This window comes from Phocoena sinus, chromosome 2, assembly GCF_008692025.1.
Source record: "Phocoena sinus isolate mPhoSin1 chromosome 2, mPhoSin1.pri, whole genome shotgun sequence".
Classification (NCBI taxonomy): Eukaryota; Metazoa; Chordata; class Mammalia; order Artiodactyla; family Phocoenidae; genus Phocoena; species Phocoena sinus.
The window spans coordinates 133,677,193-133,704,812 of record NC_045764.1 but is presented as its reverse complement, the minus strand read 5'-3'; the positions used below and the strand labels follow the sequence as shown (position 1 = coordinate 133,704,812).

Below are 27,620 nucleotides of genomic sequence, written 5' to 3'. Positions count from 1 at the left end.
TCTTTCTCATAGGACTCAAAAGGGATTTCAGAATACCCTCATTCTTCAAAAACCTTCTGAACTGTGAAAGAAAAAAAAAAAATTCCATGTTTTATAGAGGCTCTCATCGTTCACAGTAAAAGAATTGAGAATATTTTCTCTCTCAACATGCCTAGATTACCTTGACAGTAATCAGAATAGATAAACAATATCTAAACCAAAGTTAAAAAGAAATAGAGCATCTGTCAAAAAATTAAAACAAAAAGTGATTTCACTTTGATCAAAATAGGTTACCTTTGATCTTTCTTGTGCAGTTGTTGCCTCCTCAAAATGTACAGTAAGAGCCATAAGCAGCCCCACAAACAGATTGTTTAAGCTAAAAACCTCTGCTGCAATGGACCACTGCCATGTTAGACGAGAAAATGAAAACACCCCCGCAGCAAGGATTCCTCCAGCATATGAGCCAGAAAGCCTGCAAATACAGATAACATGAAATCTTCTTTCCCAACCAAAAGAACCGACTTTACTTTCCTTTTTGTGAACTGTAGCAGCAGCAATTATGACAGTCGCCCAGCACTATCCCAACACATTAGATGGTTAATACATTACTTCATGTAATAATTCCTTTCAACAGATTTTAATTATGAAGTCCATATATTAACCTATTAACAAACAAATGAACAAACCTGCTTGGTATCCTATGGATTGGATGAGGTTTAGTTCTCAGATGTAACCTTTAGGATTCAAGCCAGTTCAGAAAGCCTGAAGAGACAGTAGCTAGAGAGATAACAAACCTGTGTCATTTTTCTTGCTATATCTAAGAAGAAGAATGATAACGACTGGTTAAGACTGAAATGCGTTTAATTGTAAAAATTAATGAAACGGCAGAATATCTGTTCAGGAACATTCACTTATTGTGGAATGTTTGGATCTAGGTACTTCCTACATTTATCTCCCAACATTTGGCAAAATATGTCTTGGTCACAATATTTGGTGCTTTTAAGATCTTGTAAGCTAGATTCTTAGTTTCTGATGATTTCTTCTTTACACAAAGTCAAAGTTAAAAATGATATATCTTTTAAAGAGAAGGATGGGAATGTGAATTTTAGAAACCCAGAAGAATCAAATGCTATACTTGGAAACAAATTCTTCGCCTCCAAATGCCAACAAGAGCCCCATATTTCAAATCAGTCAAGGAAACTGGATCTCAATTCAGAGATAAGATTTGAGACTGGTAATGTGGCATATCAAACCAAAACAACTTCCTATTTCACTATAAATCTAAAGCTATGAAAATTAAAGCTATTACTGAATATCTATTGCTTACAAGCATTACTCAGCAAGCATCTCTATGTCTAATAATTATGATATTATATGGTCCCAGGGCATTACTTTTTAGCTGTATTGCTTTGTATAAAATTTATGGAGTAACTGCATGGCTTTTAATCAATCTTAATAGAAAAAAAAAAAAGCTAAAAAATTTCAGTATCACTAAACCTGTTTTTCTTTGTAAAGTTTCTCTTTACAATTTTTCTGTTTTCTTTCCCTTATAAAATTCATCAGTTTCCTACTTCTTGCAGAGTACCCCATTCTCCCAGTTATCCTGATTCAGGACCCTAAAGTTATTTCTTCCTTCCAAATTCCTTCCCAGATTCCTTTCGATTTGTATTCCTATTGCCTTAGACTCAATTATTTTAATAGTTGCCTAACTTGTCTTATGTTTTTCCAACGCTTCTGCAATATAACATCGGAGTAAACTTTCTGAAACATACTCTTTGTGAATTCTCTCCATCCCTATAGGATAAATAAGAAATGAGTTAGCCTGGAATCCAGGCTCCCAATAAACCAGACACCCCTAGCCACTAATTACCAACATGATCTCCCACCAACTAGTCAAGCTCCTCAAAATTCCCTAATAAGACAGGACTATTCTTAGCTCTGCACCCTTGCTCATGCTGTAGTGCTGAAATGAATATCCTCGCTGCTCCTTTATTAAAACTCTGCTCTTTTCTCAATTTTCTCTTCAATTCCCTGGTTTCTAGCCCATCTCTGCATATTGATAGCATTTAATTGTTTGTAACAATTATTTTTACATTGTTTTTGAAATATGAACTGGAGTTAAACTTCACTTAGATTGGAAGCATCTAGCCCCAAGCACAGAAAGGAAGCTTAGCAAATGAGAGAATGAATTAATCTTCAAGTATTAGTAACATTTTAAAGGAACTAAGTTTCAGCTCTCAATATGACTCTGGACAGTCAGCATAAGATACAAGATTCCTTCCTCTACTTAAAAGAAAGGAAGTGCTCAAACGGAGACATGACAAAAGGACATAGGAGCCAGCTTACAGGGCTCTCATGGCCAAACTGGGGATAACTTGATCATCAAGAAAATTATAGTAATAGACTGTAACCCAATGAATAAATAAGAATCTATGAATCTATAGTGATACAAAAATTGGGTGAGAAGAGAAAGTCCATGGAAAGTCAACTAATAACTGTAGAAGAAATGATGGAATTAAAATCACCATTTGGCAACTGTCATAACAATAATCAATGGATACCAAAATAGTGGGTAAGAGGTTTGTAGTAACAGAAATATGTACATAGTCTAAAGGTATCATCCTGTAAATAGATTAATTACAAAGGGAGAAATGGTAACTTTACAGTGGCAAACTGGACAGACACAATCTTAACCACATGATCAAAGTTAACAGCCCAGTAATGGGACAAACAAACATCATATGCTTCCTTAGCTATTGCAATAGAAAGAATACAGCATCATTTCTACGGCATTCCTGCCAAAAATGCATTACCTGAATTTAAGCAAGACGAAAGACAAACTCAAACTGAAGGACACTACAAAATAACTGGCCTGTATGTATCAAAAAATATCAAGGTCTTGACAAAAAACAAAAAAAAAACATCATGAGGAACAGTTTCAGATTAAAGAGGAATACACAACAGAATAAAAGACATGATCTAGGATTTTCTTCTACTGTAAGCACACTATCTGAGAAAATTGGAAAAACTGAATCAAGTCTGAAGGTTAGGTAACAGTGTTGTATCACTGATAATTTCTTTGAGACCTCCACTGTGGATATACAAGAAAATGTTTTTAAGGAACATATCTTGAAGCATTTAAGGGTAAAAGGATACTATGACTGCAGCTTACTCTTAAATGGTTAAAAAACAAAACAAAACAATACATGCATACTCACTGAGTCAAGCATAAAGTGAATGTGGTAAAATACTAACATCTGGGGAACCTGGGTAAAGGGTAGACAGAGTTGGGCTCTTCTTGCCACTTTTCTATAAATCTGAAATTATGGCAAAATAAGAAGTTAAAAAAACAAATCAGGGGCTTCCCTGGTGGCGCAGTGGTTGAGTCCGCCTGCCGATGCAGGGGACACGGGTTCGTGCCCCGGTCCGGGAGGATCCCACATGCCGCGGAGCAGCTGGGTCCGTGAGCCATGGCCGCTGCGCCTGCGTGTCCAGAGCCTGTGCTCCACAGCGGAAGAAGCCGCAACAGTGAGAGGCCCGTGTACCGCAAAAAAAAAAAAAAAAAAAAAAAAAAAAAAAAAATCAGCAAATTTCCAAGATAATTTGCTAACATTTATTGAGTTTCTTGCTACTGTGTTTCAGGTATTGCTCTAAGTGCCTTCTTTATATTAATTCATTTTATATGCACAATAACCCTATGAGTAGATGTGATTTGTCTCCTTTTTTCAAATGAAGAAACTGAGGCTCAGGGAGGCCAAGTAATTTTTCCAAGTCCTATGGTAGGTAATTAAGTGGCAGAACCAGGATTGAAATTGTTAGTCTAGCTATTTAGGACCATGACATTATGGGGTAAAAGATGGTTATTTTAGTTTTAATGTCAAATAATTTATTCCAGACTAATGATACATTGTACTTTTACTTGGTTAACTATGCACTCCTTGAGTAAATAGAACAGAAGTTTTGTCCATTATTAGAATCGTGTTTATGTCTATGTTTTATCAACACAACATACTACCAACTTGAATTGTACACACCTGTCAAGATTGATTTTAACCTTTTTTTTTTTTGAAAGGGCAATTAAAGTTTAAAACCACCAAACAGTTAATTAAAGAGAACTGATATGTACAAATCCTCAATAAGAAAACTCATGACTCACTAATCTACAATGATTTTTAACACATTATTATACTCAGAAAGACATCCTAGTGTTTGAATTGTTGACATTAATTATTGGAATTATGAATGAACTATGTTAACTGCCTTTTCAAATATTTCATAAGTTTTTAGAAACTGAACAGTAAAGGTAAAATTATCAACTTCAGTGATAAAATTTATCCAGTCACCTTAGACTATTACAGATAGTTATGTACATTAGCATTTTATTGAAGACTTATCCTACAACAGCAAGGTCTTTATAATCTGAATTTTCCCCACCTGATTTCTGTCCCACACCACCCTCCTGCCAAGGTCAGGATGGTTTTACAACAAATAATCCGTATACTCTTTCATTAGATTTTTCTTGGTATCAGAGAAATAATTTGTGAGACTGTGAGTAAGGTGATAGAAGAGAAGATAACTGATTATAAAACCAGTAATGGAAATCAAACCTATAATCATGATCTTTTTAGCATCTCAAATGAGCTTGCCTAGAAATCAACTCAGTCTATAGGAATTTGGGTTGTAGTCCTAATATAAATTGAAGACAAAAGGGTAGTGGACCTTTTTTCTTTTGGTTTTGTTGCTTAACATCTAAAATCCTCTCCTATGCTTGAGGGATATGAGTTTATGAGGCAAGGCCCCTCCTATTATACACACTAAAAATACGAGATACGTTTCCAACCTCCCTTGCAGCTAGAGCATGGGTGTATGACCTGGGCTCTGTCTGTCAGAATCACCTGCTCCATTCTTTGAATTGGAAAATCGTGAGGCCAAGAAGCAGGGATGGAGACAGAATCAGACATGGCTGGTGGGATTTGTGCATCATTTTCACAGACAACGATGGCAGCACTTGGAAGGGCAGTGCTCAGAATCCAGGTCAGTGTTGGTGGTGTAAGCTGGGGTGTCTGGGGCCCAGAGATGGCAGCAGTGGTGGTTTCACTAGCATATACCTGCCTAGGACTCTGAATATTTTGGGCTCTGAGCCTGGTAATCCATCCCTCCTAGAAATTCTGCAAGCTCTGCAACTTCCTTCTCTTTTTTTTTTCCAATGCTAGATTTGAATGTTTCCTTTTGTAAAAAGCTTTATTGAGACATAATTCATATACTATACATTCACCCATGTAAAGTGTACAATTAAATATTTTTAGTATATTTACAGATATATGCAACCATCACTACAGTCAATTTTATAACATTTTCATCACCTCAGAAAGAAACTCTCTCTCCTTTAACTATCTCCCCCCATCCCCACCCGCAATCTCACTGCCAGGCTTAAGCAACCACTAATCTACTTTCTGTCTGTGAATTTCCCTCTTCTGGGCTTTCTTATAAATGGAATCATAGAATATGTGGACTTCTGTGACCGGCTTCTTTCACTTAGCACAATGTGTTCGAGGTTCATCCAACTTGTAGTATCATTTCTTTTTATGGCTGAATTAATATTCCACTGTATAGATATACCAAATTTTGCTTATTCATTCTTCCGTTGATGGACATTTGGATTGTTTCCACCTTTTGCCTACTATGAATAGTGCGCCTATAAACATTTGTGTACAAGTTTTTGTGTGGACATATGCTTTCATTTCTCTAGGGTATGTAACTAGGAGTGGAATTGCTGGAGCCTATGGCAACCCATTTAATCATCTGAGGAACTGCTAGACTGTTTTCCAAAGTCACTACATAATTTTACATTCCCACTAGCAATGGATGAGGGTTCTGATTTTTCCACAACCTAGTGAACACCTGTTATCTGATTTTTTGATTCTAGCCATCCTAGTGGGTGTGAAGTGGATCTCCCTGAGATTTTTTTTTTTAAAGCATTTTTTAAAAAAACATGTATTTGGTTGCGCTGGGTCTTAGTTGTGGCAGGCAGGCTCCTTAGTCATGGCAGTCGGGCTCCTTAGTTGCAGCTCTCCAGCTCCTTAGTTGAGGCATGTGACCTCTTAGTTGCAGCATGCATGTGGGATCTAGTTCCTTGAGTAGGGATCAAATCCGGGCCCCCTGCATTGGGAGTGCAGAGTCGTAACCACTGCGCCACTGGGGCAGTCCCTCACATTGAGATTTTTTTTTTTTTTTTTTTTCACATTGAGATTTTGATTTGCACTTCCCTAATGGCTAATGATGTTGCACAACTTTTTAAGCACTTATTGGCCATTTGTACATCTTCCCTGGAGAAATGTCTATTCAGATCTTTTGCCCATTTTTAAAATTGTGTTGTCTTTTTATTATTGAGTTGTAGCATTCTTCCCAACTTCCTTTCAATGTTTCTTTTTTGCTAAACACAGCCAGAGTCAATTGCTTGCAATCAAGAATCCTGACTAAAACAACCTGCCTTCCCTGTTTATTATTTCTATTAAGTCTTCAAGAAAAACTGTGTGAGGAAATTCTGAAAATAAATGCTTAAGTTGTCAGAGCTTTGTGGGACACAGAAGAGACGGCAGTATGCTTAAGAGCAGAAAGTTACGTGTGCATCCATAAACAGAATATACTAAAACATTTTGGAGGCCTCGTCATTTTACTATTTATGTTTTCCATAAAATAATGTATATAGGCTAAGCCTGTGAGAAGTTCTTTGATTCCAACAGCGTTTTATAAGTCAAACTGTGAATGTCTCTTCAAACACACACGTTTGAACACACTGCCTTTAAAAGTTTACTTCATACTAAGATTCAGAATCAACCAACATTTACTGACCACGTCACATGTACAAATTAATGGATTAAGAAAAGTAGAGATAATTTGACACATCTGTTGTGAGAAAACTCCACAAGCTGAGGAGGGCTACATAACAAGGACTTGTCGGTAGCAAATAACACGTAATAATAAACGCTCAGCTGAGGCTGGAGACCACAGGGGCTATGGATATGGGGCAGTATAGCCTCAGTCCGCATGGCTGTGGAAAGGTCTGCAGCAGCCTGAGCTGGGCCTGGGCAGGCTGGACGGAGCTGGGGTTAGGGGCTTTACTAGGTAAGCAGGACAGAAGGACAAGAGGGAAAGGTGTTAAAGTATGAACCACAGGGTCTACATTGGATGGGGACGGAAGCAGAGCCAGCAGGGGGCTGATGGAGGGATCAAAAAGATGAGCAAAGGGATCTAGGTGTCAATTAAATGGAAGACAAGTGTAGGGGCAGCGAGGAAATGAGGGAGCTGAAAGCTCAAGTCAGGCAGGGAGTGGGAAGTGGGTTGGGAAAGGGGACGGAAAATTGCTGAAGGATGGAACAGGCCTGTAAAGTAAGACGACTCTACTGCTGAAAGGAGCCTGTGATGGAAGAGTTTAATAAAGCTGTTCTCAAAGTCATATGATATTCATTAAAATTAAGCATTTTTCTCAAAAGACAAGCAGTACATCACACATTAATAAGTCTGCAGGGTGAGCCCAGTGTAGGAAGACGGGTGTGCGGCCCAGTGCCACATCACACGCAGGCTAACGAGGAGATGTGCCCCCCCCCACGTGAGTACACAGCAAGCTGGGCCTGTGACTGGCTAACCCATCAAAGGATGATGTCAGCAATGGTGAGGGTGAGGGGGTTCTGAAGACTTCGGAGGTCTCCAGTTCATTCACTGACTCTGTAGGCGGGCAGTCTCATTATACTGTTCACGGTATACACATTATCTGCGCATGCTTCGTTTCACCTTACTGAGATGGAGATAAACGACTAAAGAGCAAGCTGACGTCGAGGATGCTTTTCTGAAGGCAAGTTTCAGGGTCACGGTGAGGCTCAGGATTGGCTTCACACTGTCCACATCTGCAGCCTCCACCCTCTGTTCTCACCCTGGTTCTCTACTAAAATTGTTCTCGCTGGGGTCCCCGATGACCATCTAACTGCCAAATACAATAAGCTCTGGGGACCCCTCTGCTGCCCTGGGTCACTCCCACAGCCACACTCATTGAGTTGACATCTGGACCTCACATCCTCTGGGTTTCCTTCTATGGCTCTGGATCTTCCTTATGTGTTTTCTCCAAATGGCTCCTCTTCTTGCATTTAACTCCTTTAAAGCCAGCGTTTCCCAAGATTTCTTTCTCAGGACATTGTTCTCACTCTGCTCTACCTGGGTGACTTTATTCACCATCTTGATTTCACCTGCCAGCTACAAACTAAAGGAACCAAATGTCTCCAGAAATGCCTCTCCCTTAGTGTTGAACTTACCTTATCCCCAACTTACTGTTGTACCCTCACCACAAAGCCACCCCAACTCTGGACATTCCATAGAACCTCAGTGTCCGTACATGCAAAACTGATTTCTCATCCCCCTCCCTGAAATAATTCCTGCTCCCGTGTTCTCTATCTTAGTAAATTTCATTATCTTCCTCGTTTAGTAATCTAAGTTAAGAGACTTACGAGTCATCATCAGAGCTCCTCTCCCCTTCTCCCTGCAAAACATATCACATCCTGCCAACTGTACTTCATCAACATTTTAAAAACTCACGCTCTTCTCTCCACCCACATCACCACTGCCCTAGTTCAGCTCATCTGAATCCACACCTCAGGTTCACACCAATACTGCAGCTTTGCGTGCTGCCTGCTTCCAGTGCTAGGCCCACCACTGCCACCAGAGTGAGGGACCTCAAGCATATCTGATGTTGAACTTTTCTGCCTCCAACCCTTTAAGGATTCCTCTTTGACTATCAAGCATATTCCAAGCTCCCCATGACAATAGACAAGGATTTTCGTGATCTGGTCTCAGTCCACCTGTAGCTTCACTTCTGACATAACCCATTTCGAGCTGTGCTCCAGCAACACTGAATGACTTGTTAAGTCCCTGTGCTCACAGGCTCTTTCTCCTCCACCTCTGGGTTTCTCTGCACAGGAGGTTCTCTGTATCTGGAACATGGTTCTGCCTTCACTTGGCCACTGCCACTCATTGTGTACAACTCAATACGGGCGTCACCTTTCCAAGAAGTTTTCCCGAAAGTGCTTTCACCAAGACTAGGGTAGTTGCTCCATCTCGCGATTCTCATTAAATTAAACATATTAAATGGGTACTGAATAGGCAGATTTTTCTGTATTTCTGAGGCGTAGAATATTTTAACTGTAACCTAATCAAAACATAGGAAGGAAACCAGATGTGAGGAACTTAAAACTCTCCAAGAGAATTCTTTTTGGATTACTGATACCACTAGATAGCCATGTCAGCATTTTAGCACTTTTTAAAAGGTAAAAGTATATTGCACTTTACATATATGTGTATTTGTGTATCCCATATAGAAAAGCTATATGATTTTCTGAAAACTAAATGTTTATATATATATATAATTTCAGATATACTTTATCTTCAGTTTTTAATGCTCTTCAAATATCCAAATAGCAATGGTTTCTAATTACCTCAACCTAAGTCCAACCATCTCTAGTAATGCTTTATAAAATAGCTTATGCCATTACTTAGAAATTATTCTCTTTTAATTGTAAAAAATTGAAAGAAAAGATGTTTTGGTAGTGGAGTAAATTTTGTTTCTTTTAAGGACCATGTCCTTTATCACTGCTGTCCTTTACTGTTATAAAAGTGATGTTTTAGTAACAAATGCGATTAAGGGAAAAGAACTAAAAAATTCATTTTGATTTTGTTACGCTGATTTTTTTAAAATAAAGTGAGGTCCATATGGATATATCTTTCAGAAACTAGGGAATAATCATTTCATCATTCTGTACTTTAATTCAAGTGTTTAAATATTCTTTTGGTAACAGTATAGAAATAATAATTTACTTTAAAAGTTTTTTTCATATTACTTGATTTATTCCTTGTCTGTAACACAAATATTTCAAAGGGAGAAATAAAATATGGAAGGTTCACAGTTACTCATATTGCCTTTCACACTGATGTGTAAAGAAGATCCCTTACAGTTTCTCAAACTTCTGTGAAATTTCAAACGAAATACCTCAAAGTTTCCATTTTATGTCTTTTTGAGCCAAATATCAATGAACCTTTCATATCAATAAGCCACTGTGAATTTGAGATAGAAAAAGACATTAAATGTGCAGAGACTTATCTAAGTGATGCTGCAAAAATCACATTGACAAACATGTCTGTAGGTGAATCTGGTCTTAAACATTTTAAGCAAATAAGATGACTTAGCAGGACTTCCCTGGTGATCCAGTGGTTAAGAATCCACCTTCCAACGCAGGGGACACAGGTTCAATCCCTGGTCAGGGAACTAAGATCCCACATGCCACAGGGCAACTAAGTGCACGCTCTGCAACTACTGAGCCCATGCGCTCTGGAGCCCATGTGCCACAACTAGAGAGCCCACGTGCCACAACTACTGAGGCTGCGTGCTCTGAAGCCTGTGCACCACAACAAAGAGCCTGCGCGCTGCAACGAAAGATCCCGCATACCGGAACTAAGACCCGATGCAGCCAAATAAGTAATAAATAAATAAATTAAAAAGAAAAGATGACTTAGCAAGCACTGTTTTAAATCTGTTTATCAGTTTTTTAAAAAATGGCATGAATTCTATGAATACTATGAATCTACTGAATCCTTTTTTATAAAAACATCTTTATTAGAGTATAATTGCTTTACAATGGTGTGTTAGTTTCTACTTTATAACAAAGTGAATCAGTTATACATATACATATGTCCCCATATCTCTTCCCTCTTGTGTCTCCCTCCCTCCCACTCTCCCTATCCCACCCCTCTAGGTGGTCACAAACCACTGACCTGATCTCCCTGTGCTATGCAGCTGCTTCCCACTAGCTATCTATTTTACGTTTGGTAGTGTATATATGTCCATGCCATTCTCTCACTTTGTCCCAGCTTACCCTTCCCCCTCCTCGTATCCTCAAGTCCATTCTCTAGTAGGTCTGTGTGTTTATTCCCGTCTTGCCCCTAGGTTCTTCATGACCATTTTTTTTTTTTTAGATTCCATATATATATATATATATATATATATATATATGTTAGCATACAGTATTTGTTTTTCTCTTTCTGACTAACTTCACTTTGTATGACAGACTCTAGGTCCATCCACCTCACTATTAACGACTCAATTTCGTTTCCTTTTATGGCTGAGTAATATTCTATTGTATATATGTGCCACATCTTCTTTATCCATTCATCTGTTGATGGACACTTAGGTTGCTTCCATGTCCTGGCTATTGTAAATAGAGCTGCAATGAACATTTTGGTACATGACTCTTTTTGAATTATGGTTTTCTCAGGGTACATGCCCAGTAATGGGATTGCTGGGTCGTATGGTAGTTGTTTTTAGTTTTTTAAGGAACCTCCATAGTGTTCTCCACAGTGGCTGTATCAATTTACATTCCCACCAACAGTGTAAGAGGGTTTCCTTTTCTCCACACCCTCTCCAGCATTTATTGTTTGTAGATTTTTTGATGATGGCCATTCTGACCGGTGTGAGATGATATCTCATTGTAGTTTTGATTTGCATTTCTCTAATGATTAATGATGTTGAGCATTCTTTCATGTGTTTGTTGGCTACTGAATTCTTAAAGCCTCTAATTAATCCATAATCTGTTTTGATTGCTGGGGCCTTTGTTATGAGTTGGACCAATTATGAGCCTTCTCGATGAAGGGTTCCCCAAAATGGGTGATTAAACAAGTTAGTTGTAATCTAACTCTTTTGGGCAATAATTCTAACCAGAACACACATTCTACATTTTTTTTCCCCTGAAAAGGCTACAACATATATTTGTAATTTTTTGGCAGAGTCAGATTATATAAGTAGAGTGAAACACTATGCATAAATACTGGTACATGAATTGGTAGTCCAAATTTCTGGCTAAGCAATATTTCTTTCAAAAATATATGAAAGGAATATCTAATCTGATATTGTTATTTAAACATGAGTTTTAAATGAAATTGTTGTTCTGAGTCCACAAAACGAGCTGTTTGGTATCATCCATAAAGTCAAATGTACAGATGGAGTATAAACAATTGTCATCTATCTGTAGACTAAGTATGAAGGGTTTTCTTCCCAACGAAAACTGGCATAATCAAAAACACCATTGTGTTTTCACTTAGCAGTCAAGGAGGCCTACTTTCAATTTTCATTTCATTCTTTTAAATAAATATGCTTAAGTAATTATTATTTTTTTAGAAAGCAACTAAGGAATTAATGAATTTATTTACCCTTAATATGCTAAAGTGACATCTTAAAATTAGCTCATTAAAATTAAAAGACATACATTTTTCTACTGAAATTGATGAACCTACTTCAACCACACTAATAGGAAGCTGGAAGGGAAAAAAAGGGAAATTCAAGTGAGGTTGTGAATAAAATGAGAACTGTTTTCAGCAGAACTCACTAATAAATTGCAAAATAATCTAAACTGTTTTCCACTTGAACTAAAGAACACCTCGTGATAAGTTATATATAATATGAGAAAAAACTGTTTTCTATTCCCAATCTAGAGGCTCATAAAGCCTCATAGAAGGATATCAAGGGAGACACTTCTTCAAGTGAAATACATATTCTCAGAATCTAACCTGACTTACAGAAAGATAATGTCTCACAAGGCTATATGAAGAACACACACTTCAAACATTACTGTGAAAGTTTACTAAAACAACCATTGTATTTTAAAAGATAGTCACAGGCCAACAATCAAAATCAAGTTTTTACACTATTAGAGAGGCATGCTTAATTTTCAAGGTCTCACATTAACAGAGTAAGGTAATGATACGGATGATTCAAAATAACAAATAACCTAAAAGTCATTGAAGTATGTTTTATATAAATAAATATCTTACAAATATGTTATATATAAAATATATTTTGCAGTATATTGGCAGTAAATAAATTTTCCTAATTATTTTTAACTTGGGCTAACACTAAAACCATGTAGTTCACATTCCAGGAGATCACAGTGGTCAGTCACTGAGAAAAGATATACCAAGAGTATGACAGGTAGTATGGGAAAGGTGGTTAAGTATTTAAAATTTCACCCAGAAAATGCAAATGACAGAAATTCTCCACTAGGGTAAGGACTATGTGATGCTTTTAAGAGCATCCTAACAAATGTGAGGCTCAGAATTCTGTAAGGCCTACATGAGATTCCTAAGAAAGGTACTGACTGTGCAGCAGTTTTCTCACTTATGGAATGCTATTCATCTGTTGACACAATGGATCAATCAGGAGGTTACAATTTACACCACTGACACAGGTTTGCTATTGATGATAAGGTATATTTTTCTTTCCGCTATACAGTATTTGATTTTCATGTGTAGTCACATGTTTGTCTAACCCTCAATCAAAAGGCAAATAACAGAAACCTGAAATTCTTTCAGAACACACATTTGACATGCCTCATAAAATCCATGAATGTATTTGTCTTCAGTGTTACTTGTGTGCAAAGAACCCAACATGGAGGGTACACTACTTTCCTTCAACACTGAAAACTCCTACTTGAAGTGAGTAGAATCGAGTAGGAAGGCCACAATGCAGCATCTGAGCATTACTGTTAAATAAATTATTATTAGTGTCAACTCATATTCACGACTTTAAAAAAATACAGTGGATTACAGGGAACACATATGGTAAAGCAGGGTACAATTAGTGGCAAATCTACTGCCCCTGTCCTCCCAGGTTCTTATCTTTCTGGGTCTTGTTCATGAAGATTATACAAATGTTATCTCTGGCTCCCATGCACAAAATCAACACCCATATATTTCTCTCTTCCATGTACCTGGAGATGGTCAAACTGGGAAGCTAAGCTACTGACAAGAAAGGTTTTCAGTTTCAGCTGAACCTTTCTCATTGAGTGGCAGTTCACTCAAGACCCTTTCAACAAATACGTATTGCGTAGCTAACATGTTCCAGGTGGGCAAATTATAGTCAGTGGGCATTTGGAGAGCAGTAGAATCTAAATTTTTTCTTGTCATTTTCAAGTTTAGACCTAATAAACATAAATCAATAATTGAGGACATGGTATATTAAAGTTCTACCTCTGAAGCCACCATCACTGCACCTAAAAAATAATGTAAAACATTTCCATCTTTAGTAAATTTGCAAGTAATCCCATTTTCCTATATTTTATAAAAATTTACTTTCACTCCAGGTAAAATTCTACCAAGGTTTATTCTGTTCCATGCGATTCTATCAAAAGGAAGAAAACTGTTCTACCCTGAATTTTCAGCTACGTAAATATCAACTACCAGTACACTGAAAGGAAAAATACGAAGTATTATTCCTGATTTAAAACCACTAAATAAACTTGGGAAAAAAATGGAAAAGGCTTCGAAAAGGAAAAAGGCACAAGTGAAATGGAAGGAACAAGATTATGAATAGCTTCCATAAATAAAATGTAATTACACAATTTCCATTAGAATTAAAATTTGTTCACTAACCAATAAATGATGAAACTAGTCAAGGCTTAGAACAATTCACTTTATTACAGCTCATCAACCTTATACCCAAATATCTAAAAGGAAAACAATGAACTGAGCTTTATAGGAATCACCATCATTTACTTTACATTTTACCAAGTTTCCATAGTATGCCAAATGACTTGCACCATGGGAGGCAATATCTTAAGGTACAGCCTAGCTTAAAATAACTCCCAAATTACAGATTTTCATCAATTTTGTTTGAAATTTTTAAAAACACACAAGGGCTTAGGCTTCCCTGGTGGCAGAGTGGTTAAGAATCTGCCTGACCATGCAGGGGACACGGTTCAAGCCCTGGTCCAGGAAGATCCCACATGCCCTGGAGCAACTAAGCCCGTGCACCACAACTACTGAGCCTGCACTCTAGAGCCCGCGAGCCACAACTACTGAAGCCTGCGCGCCTAGAGCCCGTGCTCCACAACAAGAGAAGCCACCGCAGGGAGAAGCCCGCGCACCACAACGAAGAGTAGCCCTGCTCACCGCAACTAGAGAAAGCCCACGCGCAGCAGCAAAGACCCAACACAGCCAAAAATAAACAAATAAATTAATTTAGAAAAGAAAAGAAAAAAGCACACACACAAAGCCTCAAGATTAGCTTATTACTCCATCTTGACAGTGTATTTTGTATTCGGTAGCAAAACTGAAATTGGTTAAAAGTGTAGTCCAGCATATTATTCTCAAAGTCCTTCTTAACTGAAAACTTAGAAAATGCTGCATAATTTAAAAAATGTTATACACTAAAGGTATATGAAGTAAACGTAAAAGATCCAAATAACTAAGATCAACAGAATGAGGGTATTAAACTACTTTCATCAGCAACACTAACTAACAACAGAGATTTAATAGAAAGTAGTCTTATTATGCAAAGTTATGAAGTATATCGTAATATTTCAATTCATTAAGACTGTTTTCTACTTTGTATGGCTTTGAAAAGCAGCAAATCTATATGAGTTATGGTTTATAATTTTATTTGTAACTTTAAGAAATATATGCATTTATTATTATAGCCATAATGACTGATGACTAGTTCCAGTGGCAAAATCTCAGCAGGAAACAGATTTAGCAATTTAAATGTTTTATAAGTTTCTGTAATTGAGGAAACTTTTCATAATCTGACGTTTGTTAAAACCACTTATTAGAAATTATGCAGCACAGTAGCTGTGGAAATATGAGCTAGCTTCACAATTATAAAGTCAGCCTATGTAGCCCTTTCCTATTGTATATAGTGGCATAAACCCCACGGCGGCCTATCAGCTAACTGGCAGGCAGGGGGCTGCTCTATTCAAAGTGAGAGATACAAGCTGCAGGGCAAAAACCTGGCAGCTCCCATCTGACCCCACAATCCCCTACTGGTGACAGCTCCAAGCTCCATGGCAAATTAGGCCTTCTCATATTACAATTGGAGAAGACAGATTCCATTAGCAGTATCTGAAATTGAGTGGAGAGCTGCACTGTTATCAGACTTGACTCATAAGCACTGCTATTAATCAGAGCTATGATAGCATTTATATATTTCAAGCTATCTGCTGCCGCTGTGATATTCTGCTACAAAGGGTTGATGGGACTTAGGAAAGTGAACAATAGAGCTTTCTGGGAAAAGCAGAGTAAATCAAGAAAGTCTATGACTTCCGCACATTCTGAAGGGATTGTGGTTTACATAAATTTTCTCCCAATTGGAGATTGAGCTCTTCCTCATCTTACACATGGGATTTAGTTGTCACTCAATGGTAACAGCTGTGAAAAGGTGAAGCGGCCCACCGCTCAGAATATTGCCTTCGCTTTTAAAGCAATTAACCCATGAACAGGAGGATACCTGGTGATATCAAAGGGATTAGGCCAGGCAATGCATTATTAACATTTCCTTGAACTAATTCTAACTCTGACTAGCTGTCAGAAGAGACTCTACAGTCTTAAAAAAGAGTTTTTGCCCTGCTTTTTTCCCTTCAAAACGAAATGCTATTTGAGCCTAATATATCCCTCTACTTATAAGAAAATGCAAATGAACCAAGCTCTTAATATGCTTAGCCAGTCTGAGTCAATGCAGTTTTAATACAAGTATGAGAGAAATATATGATCAATTAACCAGGGATCAAGACAGATATTCTCCTGAATAGAAATTAATACTCCAGTACTTTGCATTCTTCTTCAACTACAAAAACTTGGTGACTACGTGTTACTTATGCATAGTTACCTCTGAAATTAGGAAGAGCTTCACATTATTCTCTATGGCAATAATCTAAAATACTCTTTGAGCTGGAAAATCCAAATGTCTCTTAAGCAGGAGATTCTACGTTCTCTAAGGTATGGCATTTTAATTTTCGATTTTTATTGAATGGAATCTTAGCTGAAGCTATAAGAACAGCAGACACAGTGCTCAGAGTCAAGTGTTCCTGTTCCAAAAGTTTAATAAAATTAATTTTTAGCAGCGGCATAATGTTTAGGTATACATAACTTATAAAAAATAAAATATGCATCAATAAAATACTGCCACAAAACAGTCTTCCAGGAGATATTTAAATATCACTGAAATTGGTTGTAAGTTCTTTGTAGTAAGCAGGCATAGTTTCAAGATACCTTTAATTATAACTAATATTCATATATTCTAGGGAACCTGCTTGACATTAAGAGATCTGATTTCTTACTGTACAGTGTTAATGGTGTTAGAAAGCTTTTTTATGCAAGTTTCCTGAAACAGTGTCTTTTAGAAAAACTGTTTATTTAATAGTAACTTTGTCTTACTTTCTTTAAAGTAAGCACTGAATTTTGATTATAAAAACTAAAAGAATTTTACTTTCGATTCATATGAGTGTGTAACAAATATTGTTCAATGAATTTTTCTATAGTTCCATCTGGCCCATACTAGCTTGAAAAGGATATGCTGACTCTCAAGCCTGTTGAAAATATATTCCCTGCCCTGTAACTATCAAAATACATGATACAAGACATGCCCTCACCTGAGATCATAAGCAATTTAAATCTTCCCTCAAGTAAAGAATTTTTATATGATACTATCAACAGACTCCATTCTATTTCAGTGTTACCAGAACATATGAAATGTAAGCATGTTGATATTAACTACAGTGATTTCAGTACTCCTTCCTTACTAAGTATATAGGATCTAGTTTGAGGTGTCTTAGAAAACAATTTTGAAATTCAAGTACTAAGGAAAGCTAAATGATGTTCCTATTAGTGATTTACATACCTATAACTTTTAAATTTTTATATTAATAGGATTTGTGAATTTCTAATATGACATTTTAAATATCATACTATCAAGCTAAAAAATCATTTACTTCATTGGCCTTAAAAGAGAAAATCCCAGTTTCTCTAAATCACTAATTGTAGTACAGTCAAATGCACAGATGTACATATTAATAAAATGAATACTCTTTCCTATAAATGAAATAGATTAGATTAAACTCCCTTAACATAGTGCATGCTTTAAAATACCCCTGAAGGGGACAATACATAAATAAATACATGCAGAAACAACTGCCACAATCTTACTATTTTTAATTCAATAAACTACAGTGACACAGCTTTCAATGTACTGTTTTACTCATATGCTTTCTACATTAGGGCAAAGCAAATATAAAAGAGCTCTTGCCAACCATTAGGAAAGACTGACAAAATATGCAGTGTTAATGACATCTTAAAGGCTTTTAAAAGCAAGATGTAAGAAAAGCAAAAATTACAAAGTAATTGGAAACAACAAATAAATTGTTCTTTCAATCTAAGTCATGTTTACCGAAAAAATGGAGCTTTTTACATCAACATATTTAAACAGAAATTTGCTTTTGAAATACAATCTTTGTTTAAAAGGTACAGAAGGTCTTTATACCCACCCCAAGAGCTAAATATAGTGAATGCTACGTGAACAATTACCTGAAAAAAAACTAAAACTGTTAAAAGAATTAATTTCCTGCACACCAGTCAGCACTAATCCTACATGTACAGTAATGTTCTCTTAAGTGATGGGGGAAAGAAAGAATACAGCTGTCTCCTGGATCAAAACCCTTCAATATTCAACAACAAAATGGAATGATGACTTGGTCGGCAAATGAATGAAGTAGTGAAATGTCTCCTGAATGAGTGCTGGTGAAGGAGTCAACCTGTGAAGGAATACATTTACTGTACACTGGGACAGGAAAAAAGCCGTCACTGTAATGGCTGCACAAAAACCGCATCCTGCTCTTGGGCTTATATTCACAGAAGGAAGGTTTTAAAGGCTAGGTTCAGGTCATACGACAAATGAAATTGTAACAAGCCAGCTGACATTGTATAATGTCTTCTTCCACTGGATCAATAGGCTACTGTTAGTCCTATTACCATAGAGATGGCTTGCTCTTTCCTGAAGGGTGGCTATTGTTTGACAAAACAGATTTGCCACTTGAACTAGGTTGTTCCCAAAGGACATGTACCTTGTCAATTACTTGTATTCAAAATAATGAAGTATTTTCATATTAAAAGTATGTAAGAGATAATGTTGTCAGGTCCCTTTTCAGAAAGAAAGCAACTTTTCCAAAGTACTAGATTACTAAAAGCATGCAAATATCCAATTTAGTCTATGAAGAGTTTTTGATTTAAAACATATGTCAGCAAGTATACGAATTTATCATTAAGACTGTATATTAAAAGAAAAGGGTCACAGGCTTGTGTGCTAATCTAAAACCCATTACAATCAAGCATAATAACTAATCAAAGCTATTTTAAAATGTGGACAATTCAAAGGAAAATTATTGTCCCAAACTATTCGGATTCTGGAAAGATAAAGATTTTTATATATGATTTTTACAGAGGTTTTTATGTGGAAGGGCATTGACAATTAATATAGTGGAAAACATGGAAAAGTTTTAGAAAACGAATCACTTTACTTGCTTAAGAGCTGGCTACAGCATTTAAATATATGTATATATTGTAGAAATAATCTAAAATACAGATGAACTAACAAAACTAACAAAACAAATACAAGTATTAGTCTTCTTTAAAATGTCTTTGTCTTAAATGTCTTGCGAAAACTCATACATTTAATAAGACAGGTAAGTTCTAAATTTCAACCTAGATATTTAAAAATAAAAAGTTTTTCTCTCAACGAAAATGACAGTCTTAATTATAAAGGATCAGAAGGAACGATTCTAATAATGATTATTCTAATCATTTAGAAAGAGAAAGTATTCATAACACTAATTAATCCAAGCAGAAATGTTATTTTAAACATTTCATACTTGAAGATATGGCTATCACTGAAAACCTGTAAGACCAAAATAGAAACAAATTAAATAATACAGATTAAGGTTTAGTAAATGATCAACAATTACAACTTTGAATCTGAAAGCTTTCCACAAATAGATTTAATAGTAAGCTTTAGCCATAATTATTGTAACTTTTACCTTTCTACAAATAATCAAAAGAGAATTTACAAAGAATTTAGTCAAAGGGCAGTGATATGACAAATGTAAATAAAAACATTAGTCTCCAAAAATGACATTTGAAATTGTCTATTCAAATTATACTCTATTTACATACAAAAATTATTTGTTTTTATAATAAAATCTGCAATACTTTTTGAAAGAAATGTTTTAACTTGGTTTCCCCTTTGCAGGAAGAATAATTTGTATTTTTGACTATAAGCCTTTTAGGCATAAGTTAGACTGAGTTAATACCGAAGGAGAGAGAAACAGCAAAGGCAAATGTGTTTGGCAATATCCTAAACTAATGACCTGTTTTTTTTAAAAGCAGCATAGCCTTCCAAACTAAGAAAGCCTTCCATCATGAAGTGTCTAATTCGCCTGTCTTCCCTACAGCAATAATGGAACAAAGTGAAACCTTACTAAAACCACAACCCAAATTGATTTCCTTAGTTAACAGCCTCATTTCAAAAAGTATACATGTGCATATTTAAAATACAATATAATTAGGTATTAGCTCTGGACCTGATAGGCAGCTGCCCATCAGCAATACTGTGAGTAACTGATATTTACCATTTACCAAAAGATGAACTTTATATTGTTGAATTAAACTGGCCCATCTGCATCTTCCTGAAATGACAAACCTTATTAGTTCTGCCTAACCAGAGAACTGTGATAATGAACTGGTGACACCTTCTCTCCGTTGTATGAAGCAGAACCAACTGTGTAATCATTTAAGCAGTCAAACGCATATGAAATTACTGTAAATTGAGAAAGTGAAATCACATGACTGATTAGGAAAAACCATTCAAGCAACAAAAGATTTTTTTTTTGTAATGTATGTACATGGGCCATCTCCAATTAGTCAAAATTAACTAATCAACTACTTTACCTGAAAACGGTGAAAAAAAGTAATGCTGCAGCTACTGCTCCAAATAAGCCACACAGAAGATTGACTCGGTAGGCAACCGAACCAAAAGGAAACAGTATAATTGCCAGTTTAGCCACCAGAGTGAACAAAGGATAGCCAGGAGGATGGGCAACCTAAGGGAAAATTAGCAACAGTCAGAAGGTTTTCATCTAGTAAAGGAAGAGTCACACTGGCTTTAATTGAAAAGCAGCGCTTTTCTCAGGCAAGTATAAAGATTAAGAGACAATGACTAAATGTTTGAATAGTGGTTTTCTATTGTAATCCTCTTGTGCCAATACAAATAAATATTTTCTTTAGTGGATTTGGCAGGGTCTATCACATGGTGTGTCACCTAGAGAAAGGGTGACATATTTCATTGTCAGTTCTTAAGCAGTTTGTTCTCTGGGTTCACAGTACATTAGGGTCATTTAAAAGGCTATTGAAAAAAAGCGGGTTCTGAAATATCGTATTGGTTAGTAAGTTGAAAGACCACACTGCTATCGGATTACCACCGTGCCGACAGTCCTAAGGTCCTGCCTAAAGGGATCATGCACCACAATAAAGTTTATTAAATAATAAACTTATTAAAACTGTTAACCCGATTTATTTTATTCTCCATAGCTTATACAAAATTTGGGGTGATAATAAGCCAGCTACTGTATATATAGTAAAGGCTTTGCTTTATGATTTAGTTTAATTGGATTTAAAACTTAAAGTAAATTGTCATGTACTGTACTTATAAGTTACTAAAAACTGGGGTTTGAAAATAAATTAATCTACTTTACTCCATGCTTAATTAAACTTTCTTAATTCCTAAAACTGTTAATGAGAGCATTGATTAAACAATAAAACTAATACTTACTCCAAGCTCATGTGCGGCTGTGATCAGTTCCCCTGTGAAAAAATAATGGAAAACCAATAATTACTATTAGAAAATGACACTCCTCCAAAGTTTTCAAAATCCAAATGCTTGCATTGGGGTTTTGCATTAATTTGACTGGATAAAACTGTAAATCTGTGGAGATTTAACAGCATGAAATAGTCTCAGAATATGTTCTCCCTTAGGTATTACTGAACAAACTACCTTTGTTAGTTTTTAATAACTGGTCAGTGTAAATATATGTGAATTCTAGTTTCTAAAAATGCTTATTTTAAACAACAAGGTCCTACTGTATAGCATAGGGAACCATGTTCAATATCTTGTAATAACCTATAATGAAGAATATGTAATATGTATAACTGAATCACTTTGCTGTACACCAGAAACTAACACATTATAGATCAACTATCCTTCAATTTTAAAAATATGCCTACTTTCCCTCCTGAAAGTCGTCTACCCTTGCAAATATAAAAAAACTCTTACAGAGCATTAGTGTAAAATGCTGTATTATCCCTCAAGAATTTAGTACAAAACTGTCGGTAAAGATGCAACCTTATGATATGTAAAATGTGCAGACACTGGAGATTTGAACAGTCTATAAAATGTGCCATTCTGCCCTAAACTGACATTTGGATACATTCTCTACATTAATTATGTTGGATATCTTTAAACAATTGCCAAATGTTTATTAACTCCAGGTTATTTTGGTAAGCTTTGACTACCAAAGTACATTTTTTTCAAACCAATAAATCATATTATTTACATAGTTCTTTGTAGTTCCTCACCATTAGTAATTACTTCTAAAATTATGATGTAGTAATTCAGTGCTTATTTGTTAATACTTTAAGTATCCAGAGCACAGGGACTATTTCTGATTATCCCTATACACTTAATACAGTACAGTGTAACAAATCAATCAATATTAATTGATGATTTATGAAAGTACTATTATCTATTGGGAAATGTATTAATGTCCATTTTCTATCCTTCAGTGGATATCAGTACTCTTCATTTCTACTGCCCTGACCGTATTTTAGACCCTTCCTCTCTCCGGCCTGGGCTACAGCGATAGCTTTGACCAACGTTTTATTCCAATTCATCTTCCTACTGAAATCACTAATTACTGCCATCCCCACTCCCCAGAGGTCAGATTGTTTCCTTAGACTAAAACTGCTCAATGGCTGCTCTCTGTGTACTGAATGAAGTTGATTCCTCAGCGTGACATGCAAGCCCTCTATGGCTTCCAGGTCCCCTTCCAAGGCTTATGTCCATGAAACCTATGCTCACCTTTGTCAGATCTGACTACCCACTGTTCCTCTGAATGGTCCTCTTTTGCACCTCTTACCACTCATTTTCTCATCCAGCATTCTCTCCGAAATCCATCAAGGCCTAGTTCAGTTGCTACCTTCTCAGTGACACCTTTCCTTACACATACCCTTCCCCAGCTTCACCCATCAGAATGAATCACTTCCTCCTCCTCCATAGAACCTGCTGGAACCTCTCTATTTAGCACTTAGATTGCCTTTTATTCTGGTTAGTTGTTCTCATTTGTCTTTTCCACTAAGTTGAAAATATCCTATCCATTTCAGGGTTCTGTCAAGACATCAGCACCTCTCCCTCCTCGTGCCACACAGAAAAGCCCCGCCCCTAGAGACTGACAAAAAGACCTATCACGTTGTCATCCTTGCTACTCAAGACACCCCCATCTCAGGTTGAATGACTGCTCACTTCACAGAAATCCCGAGGGCACCAAAGACAGATACTGCTCACTTAAGTCATTTACTTAAGGACATCTTTGACGTTTACTGGAGATATTCAAGAGCATCTTACAAGCCAAAGGCCCTTCTTGTATCTTACATAAAGAAATTGTTTATGGTTTTAAAATGTTTAAAATAACTCCTCCCTTTGTAGCTGTTACCAGTATTTTATAGTATTTCATAGTTTTACTCTAGAATGGGTTTGCTCTTTATGTCTTCAGTCCCAAATGGTTTTAATCAATTTTTGGTTTTTATATTTCTGTAGGTGCTATGAAGTACAGTTCAGTTCAGATTTCCAAGGTTGCTATTCATTCTCCTCCATTTAAAATGTACTTAGAATTACATTCAACATTAAGAAAAATAGCCTGTTTTCTCTAATTTCCTTTTACCACTGAAAAGTCAATATGCTGTTATTCTTTGCTGGAGTTGTCGGTAAGAAGATGAATCTGGAATGTGACTAACCTCCATCACCAACTCTTATCAAATGTGAAACTAAAATATAAATAGAAAAGATGCTACTATTCAAAGTCTATGAATGCACCCTTGATAAAAAGCTAAACATGACTCTTAAAATTGAATATGATACAAAAGAGAAAGTAAATATGATAAAAGGGTGCTTGCTTTCCCTCAACCCTTTACACTAGGGTTGCCTCAAATGTTAAGTCCTACTACAACCTGCATCAGAATTACCCAGATGCCTTTTTAAAATGAAGATTTCTTGACCATAACCCAAATCTACCTACACTAAACCCTCTGGCATTGGGGCCCAAGTTTCCCAGGCAATTCTCCAGTACATTCAAGTTTGAGAACCACAGCTTTTTCATCTGGGACACAAATGGGTGGCAAGCTCAGAGTTGTTAGCAGAAGCTTCACCTTTACAAAACCCAGCTCCCTCCGTATTATACTTTTTATATTAATTATAAAATTATATTGTCATATATCAAGTGTGTTAAAGACAGTATCTTAAAAATATATAAACACATATATAAGCTAATTTATTTTTCCCAAGGATAACAAATAGAAGTGAAGGCTAGATTCCTACCCTTTCCTCTACAGGACCAGGAGTGCTCCTGCCCATAAATCAACTATGTGTATCAAGCAGTGCAAAAAACAAATTTTGGCAAGGCCACACAATGCGATGGATTCATGGAGTATAATTTAAGACTTATCAGGAAGAAGAATACATGCTTTATGTTGGTTTTGAGATGTGTTCTGTTTATTGGTAAAAAAAATTTTCATAAACACAAAATTCTAAGAGAACAGTATATTCAACATATAAACAAAATCATCAGACATGATTATACAAATTTTACTGGCAACACTTGGAAAACAGTTTATCACTCCCAAAAATGAACATAAAACTATTAGAAGCAACCACTATTCAGCGTCAAACTAAACAAGTCACAATGCCTAAAAAGTCTGATAACTCAAAGTGAATAGATAACTTTATTCTTTTGGGGAAAAAAGACAGTATTAATAAAAACAAGGCAACAGCTGTAATAGGGGCGGGACAGGTGTGAGCTGTAGCAGCCCGCTCAGCCATTGGCTGGCACTGCAGTGGGCCCCCTCCTCCTCCCCATCTGTATAAAAGAAGCTCAAATTTGGATTGAGGGAAGATGTTTTTTGAAACACTAGTCAGCCATCTTCTCGGTCTGCTAGCTTTCCGATTCAAGCGGTTATTCCTTGCTCTAACAACACATCTCTCGATTTATTGGCCTGTCATGTGGTGAGCAGACCAAGCTTGGGCTCCGTAACACAACTGTAAATTTTAAATAGACTTTATCACTAAACACGTGATGACAGATTTAACAAAGACTTTAGAGCACAGGTTGGTTAAGAGAGCATGTTCTAAAGTCAGTCTACTTGGTTTCTTTCCTTGACGGCCTCTACTTTCTAGCTGTGTGATTCTGGACACAGCTTAACCGTTTTGTCATCTATAAAATAAAGAAATTGATAGTACCTACCTCACAGGGTAGTAGCTGGGAGGATTAAAATAATTCACGTAAAGCACTGGCACGTAGTAAGTACTCAGTAAGTATTATTATTATTCATCCTAATCCCGTCCTTCAGGCTCAAACAACCATGGTAAAGAACTGTCAATGATTTTCCTGAAAGTTACAGAACTACTCAACCTCTGAGTAATAATGCTCTCCAATGTCAAAACTCTCACAACTATAAAGCTATTTCTATTATTTAGTATAACCCTTAGAAATACGGTAACTCCGTTCCCCACTATACTAATGAAACATTGCTCCTATTTGTTCAATAGGACCTGAAAGAAAGAGTCAAGGTAATGACGTGTAAAAGGAACATCAAGGATCCCCAATGTGGTAGGCAGCCTTGAAGATGGCCTCCAAAGCTTCCCAACTCCAGTATTCTCACTGTGTAATCCTCTCGCCCTTGAATGTGGTCTGACATATTGACTCATTTCCAAGAATAAAACAGGGCAGTGGTCTGTCACTTCCAAGATCAGGTTACGAAATGACAGAGTTGTCAGGCAGAGGTGCCATCTCTTTCTCTTGACAAAAGTCAGCTTACAGAGAAACCCGTTTGGCAAAGAGCTGGATGGGGTTTAGAAGTTAATCCTCGCTAAGATGAACCCTGAGAGGACTGCAGCCCTACCCCATACCACGACAGCAACCTTGTCCTAAAAGCACCCACTTAAACTGCACCCAGATTCCTGATCAACAGAAAATGTGAACTAGTAAACGTTTTTTGTTTTAAGCCACTCACTTTGGGGGTATTTTGTTATGCAGGAACTAGGGCACTCAGTTTTTTTTCAGTCTATACATTCATGACCCAAATTTACAGCACCATTCTAACAAAATTACGGACCATTATTAGGCATTATTAGTCAATTTGGCAGCAAAACAAAGCCTGCATCTTGCCTCTCATCCCAAATACATAACGATTATTCATGTGATTTAAATGGCCCACGGGTCACGCTTTTCAATAGAAGCAGCTTTAAGCCGCAACTGGCTTCCACCCTTTCAGGCGTTCTCCCGCAAATAGTCTGCAAGGCTGGTTCCTTTTCAACATTCAGGTTTCAACTAAAATATCACCTCCTCAGAGGCCTTTCCCAACTAGCCATTCTGATGGAGCCACTGCCTACCCCACTGTCAATCACATTTCCCTCTTTCTGTCTCCACTAAATTCTCTCCACCTAATATGTTGCTGGCTATTCAGTAGTATTGTCTCTGCCCGCATTACAACACTCTCCAAGACACCTGTCCACCACTCCTGTTAGTCCTTTTGTCTGGAACACGATAAGCACTCAGTAAGTAATGTTTGTGGACTAAAAAGGAATGGAAAGCAAAAACTCAGGTCCAGGAAAATGATCGGAGAAGTGGAGAGAGAGGTCGGTAAGTCCCATCAGGCGAAACCAACCAGCCCCGTCTCGAAAGCCTGAGAACTAAAGAGACCAGAATTACAGAAAAATTACACGAATGGAAACACAGGTTGTTTCTGGAACGCGAAACCCTGCGGGGTCCCCGGCGGGTGGATGGAGGGGTCGAGCTGACCAGACCTCGTGGGAACAGTGCGGACCAGAGGTGGGGGGCAGGAGGCACGACCCTGAGAGTACGTTACCCGAGTCGCCCCCCGGCACCGAGGGGGGCAGCGTGAGGGTGAACACGGCAGCCACAGCGGCGAACACGGCGACGCCACCGCGGAGGCCCCCAGAGCGCCGCGGCCCCGCTCGGGCTGCCCGCCCCCCGGCCGGGCCCCCGCCGTCGCCATGGAGACCCATGGGCCAGAAGGGACCGAGGAAGGAGGACACGGCAGGCCCCAGGACTCGGGACAGCCGGGTATCCCCAGTCCGACGGGCGAGCGCGGCGCGCGGCGACTTCCGGGTCGGGCCGGGCGGACGGGAGCGCACCTTCTGCGCCGGCGCGGGGGGAGAAAATGCGGGGTCTCGCTGGAGCCAGGCCCAGGCAGCCTTCTGGCGCGCGGGTTTACAGAATTATAATATGCTTTCCACTAGCGCATCACAAGCGACAGTCTTCTTTGTTTGTTTGTTTTTTTTTTTTGACAGTCTTTTAAGAAAGGAAGCCTGGGCCCAAGGCCTCCGTCTCTATGGCCTCCCCAACTTCCTAGAGACTTGGTCGGGTCTGACAGAGAGAGGAGCCGGGTTGCCAAGCGGGCGTGAGGAAGGGCCGCGTCTTCCCCCTGCGGTGTGGCGTGGA

General features: G+C 37.5%; 1 protein-coding gene across 3 annotated transcripts in view; it reads right to left on the bottom strand.

Moving 5' to 3' along the window:
• The window catches only part of TMEM260 (transmembrane protein 260), a 61,002-nt gene extending 33,718 nt beyond the window's left edge, over positions 1-27,284 (bottom strand). For 2 of the 3 annotated variants that reach the window (XM_032622173.1, XM_032622172.1), the window contains exons 1-4: positions 27,025-27,281; positions 21,662-21,693; positions 20,782-20,933; positions 274-451 (exon numbers count right to left, since the gene is read on the bottom strand). In XM_032622173.1, the coding sequence (XP_032478064.1) occupies positions 274-451; positions 20,782-20,933; positions 21,662-21,693; positions 27,025-27,184 (522 nt within the window). In that variant the 5' untranslated portion in view covers positions 27,185-27,281. Of the gene's footprint in view, positions 1-273; positions 452-20,781; positions 20,934-21,661; positions 21,694-27,024 lie in introns of all 3 variants that reach the window. The other variant, XM_032622171.1, reaches the window with a different exon arrangement.
• Between the last annotated feature and the right edge of the window lie 336 nt (positions 27,285-27,620).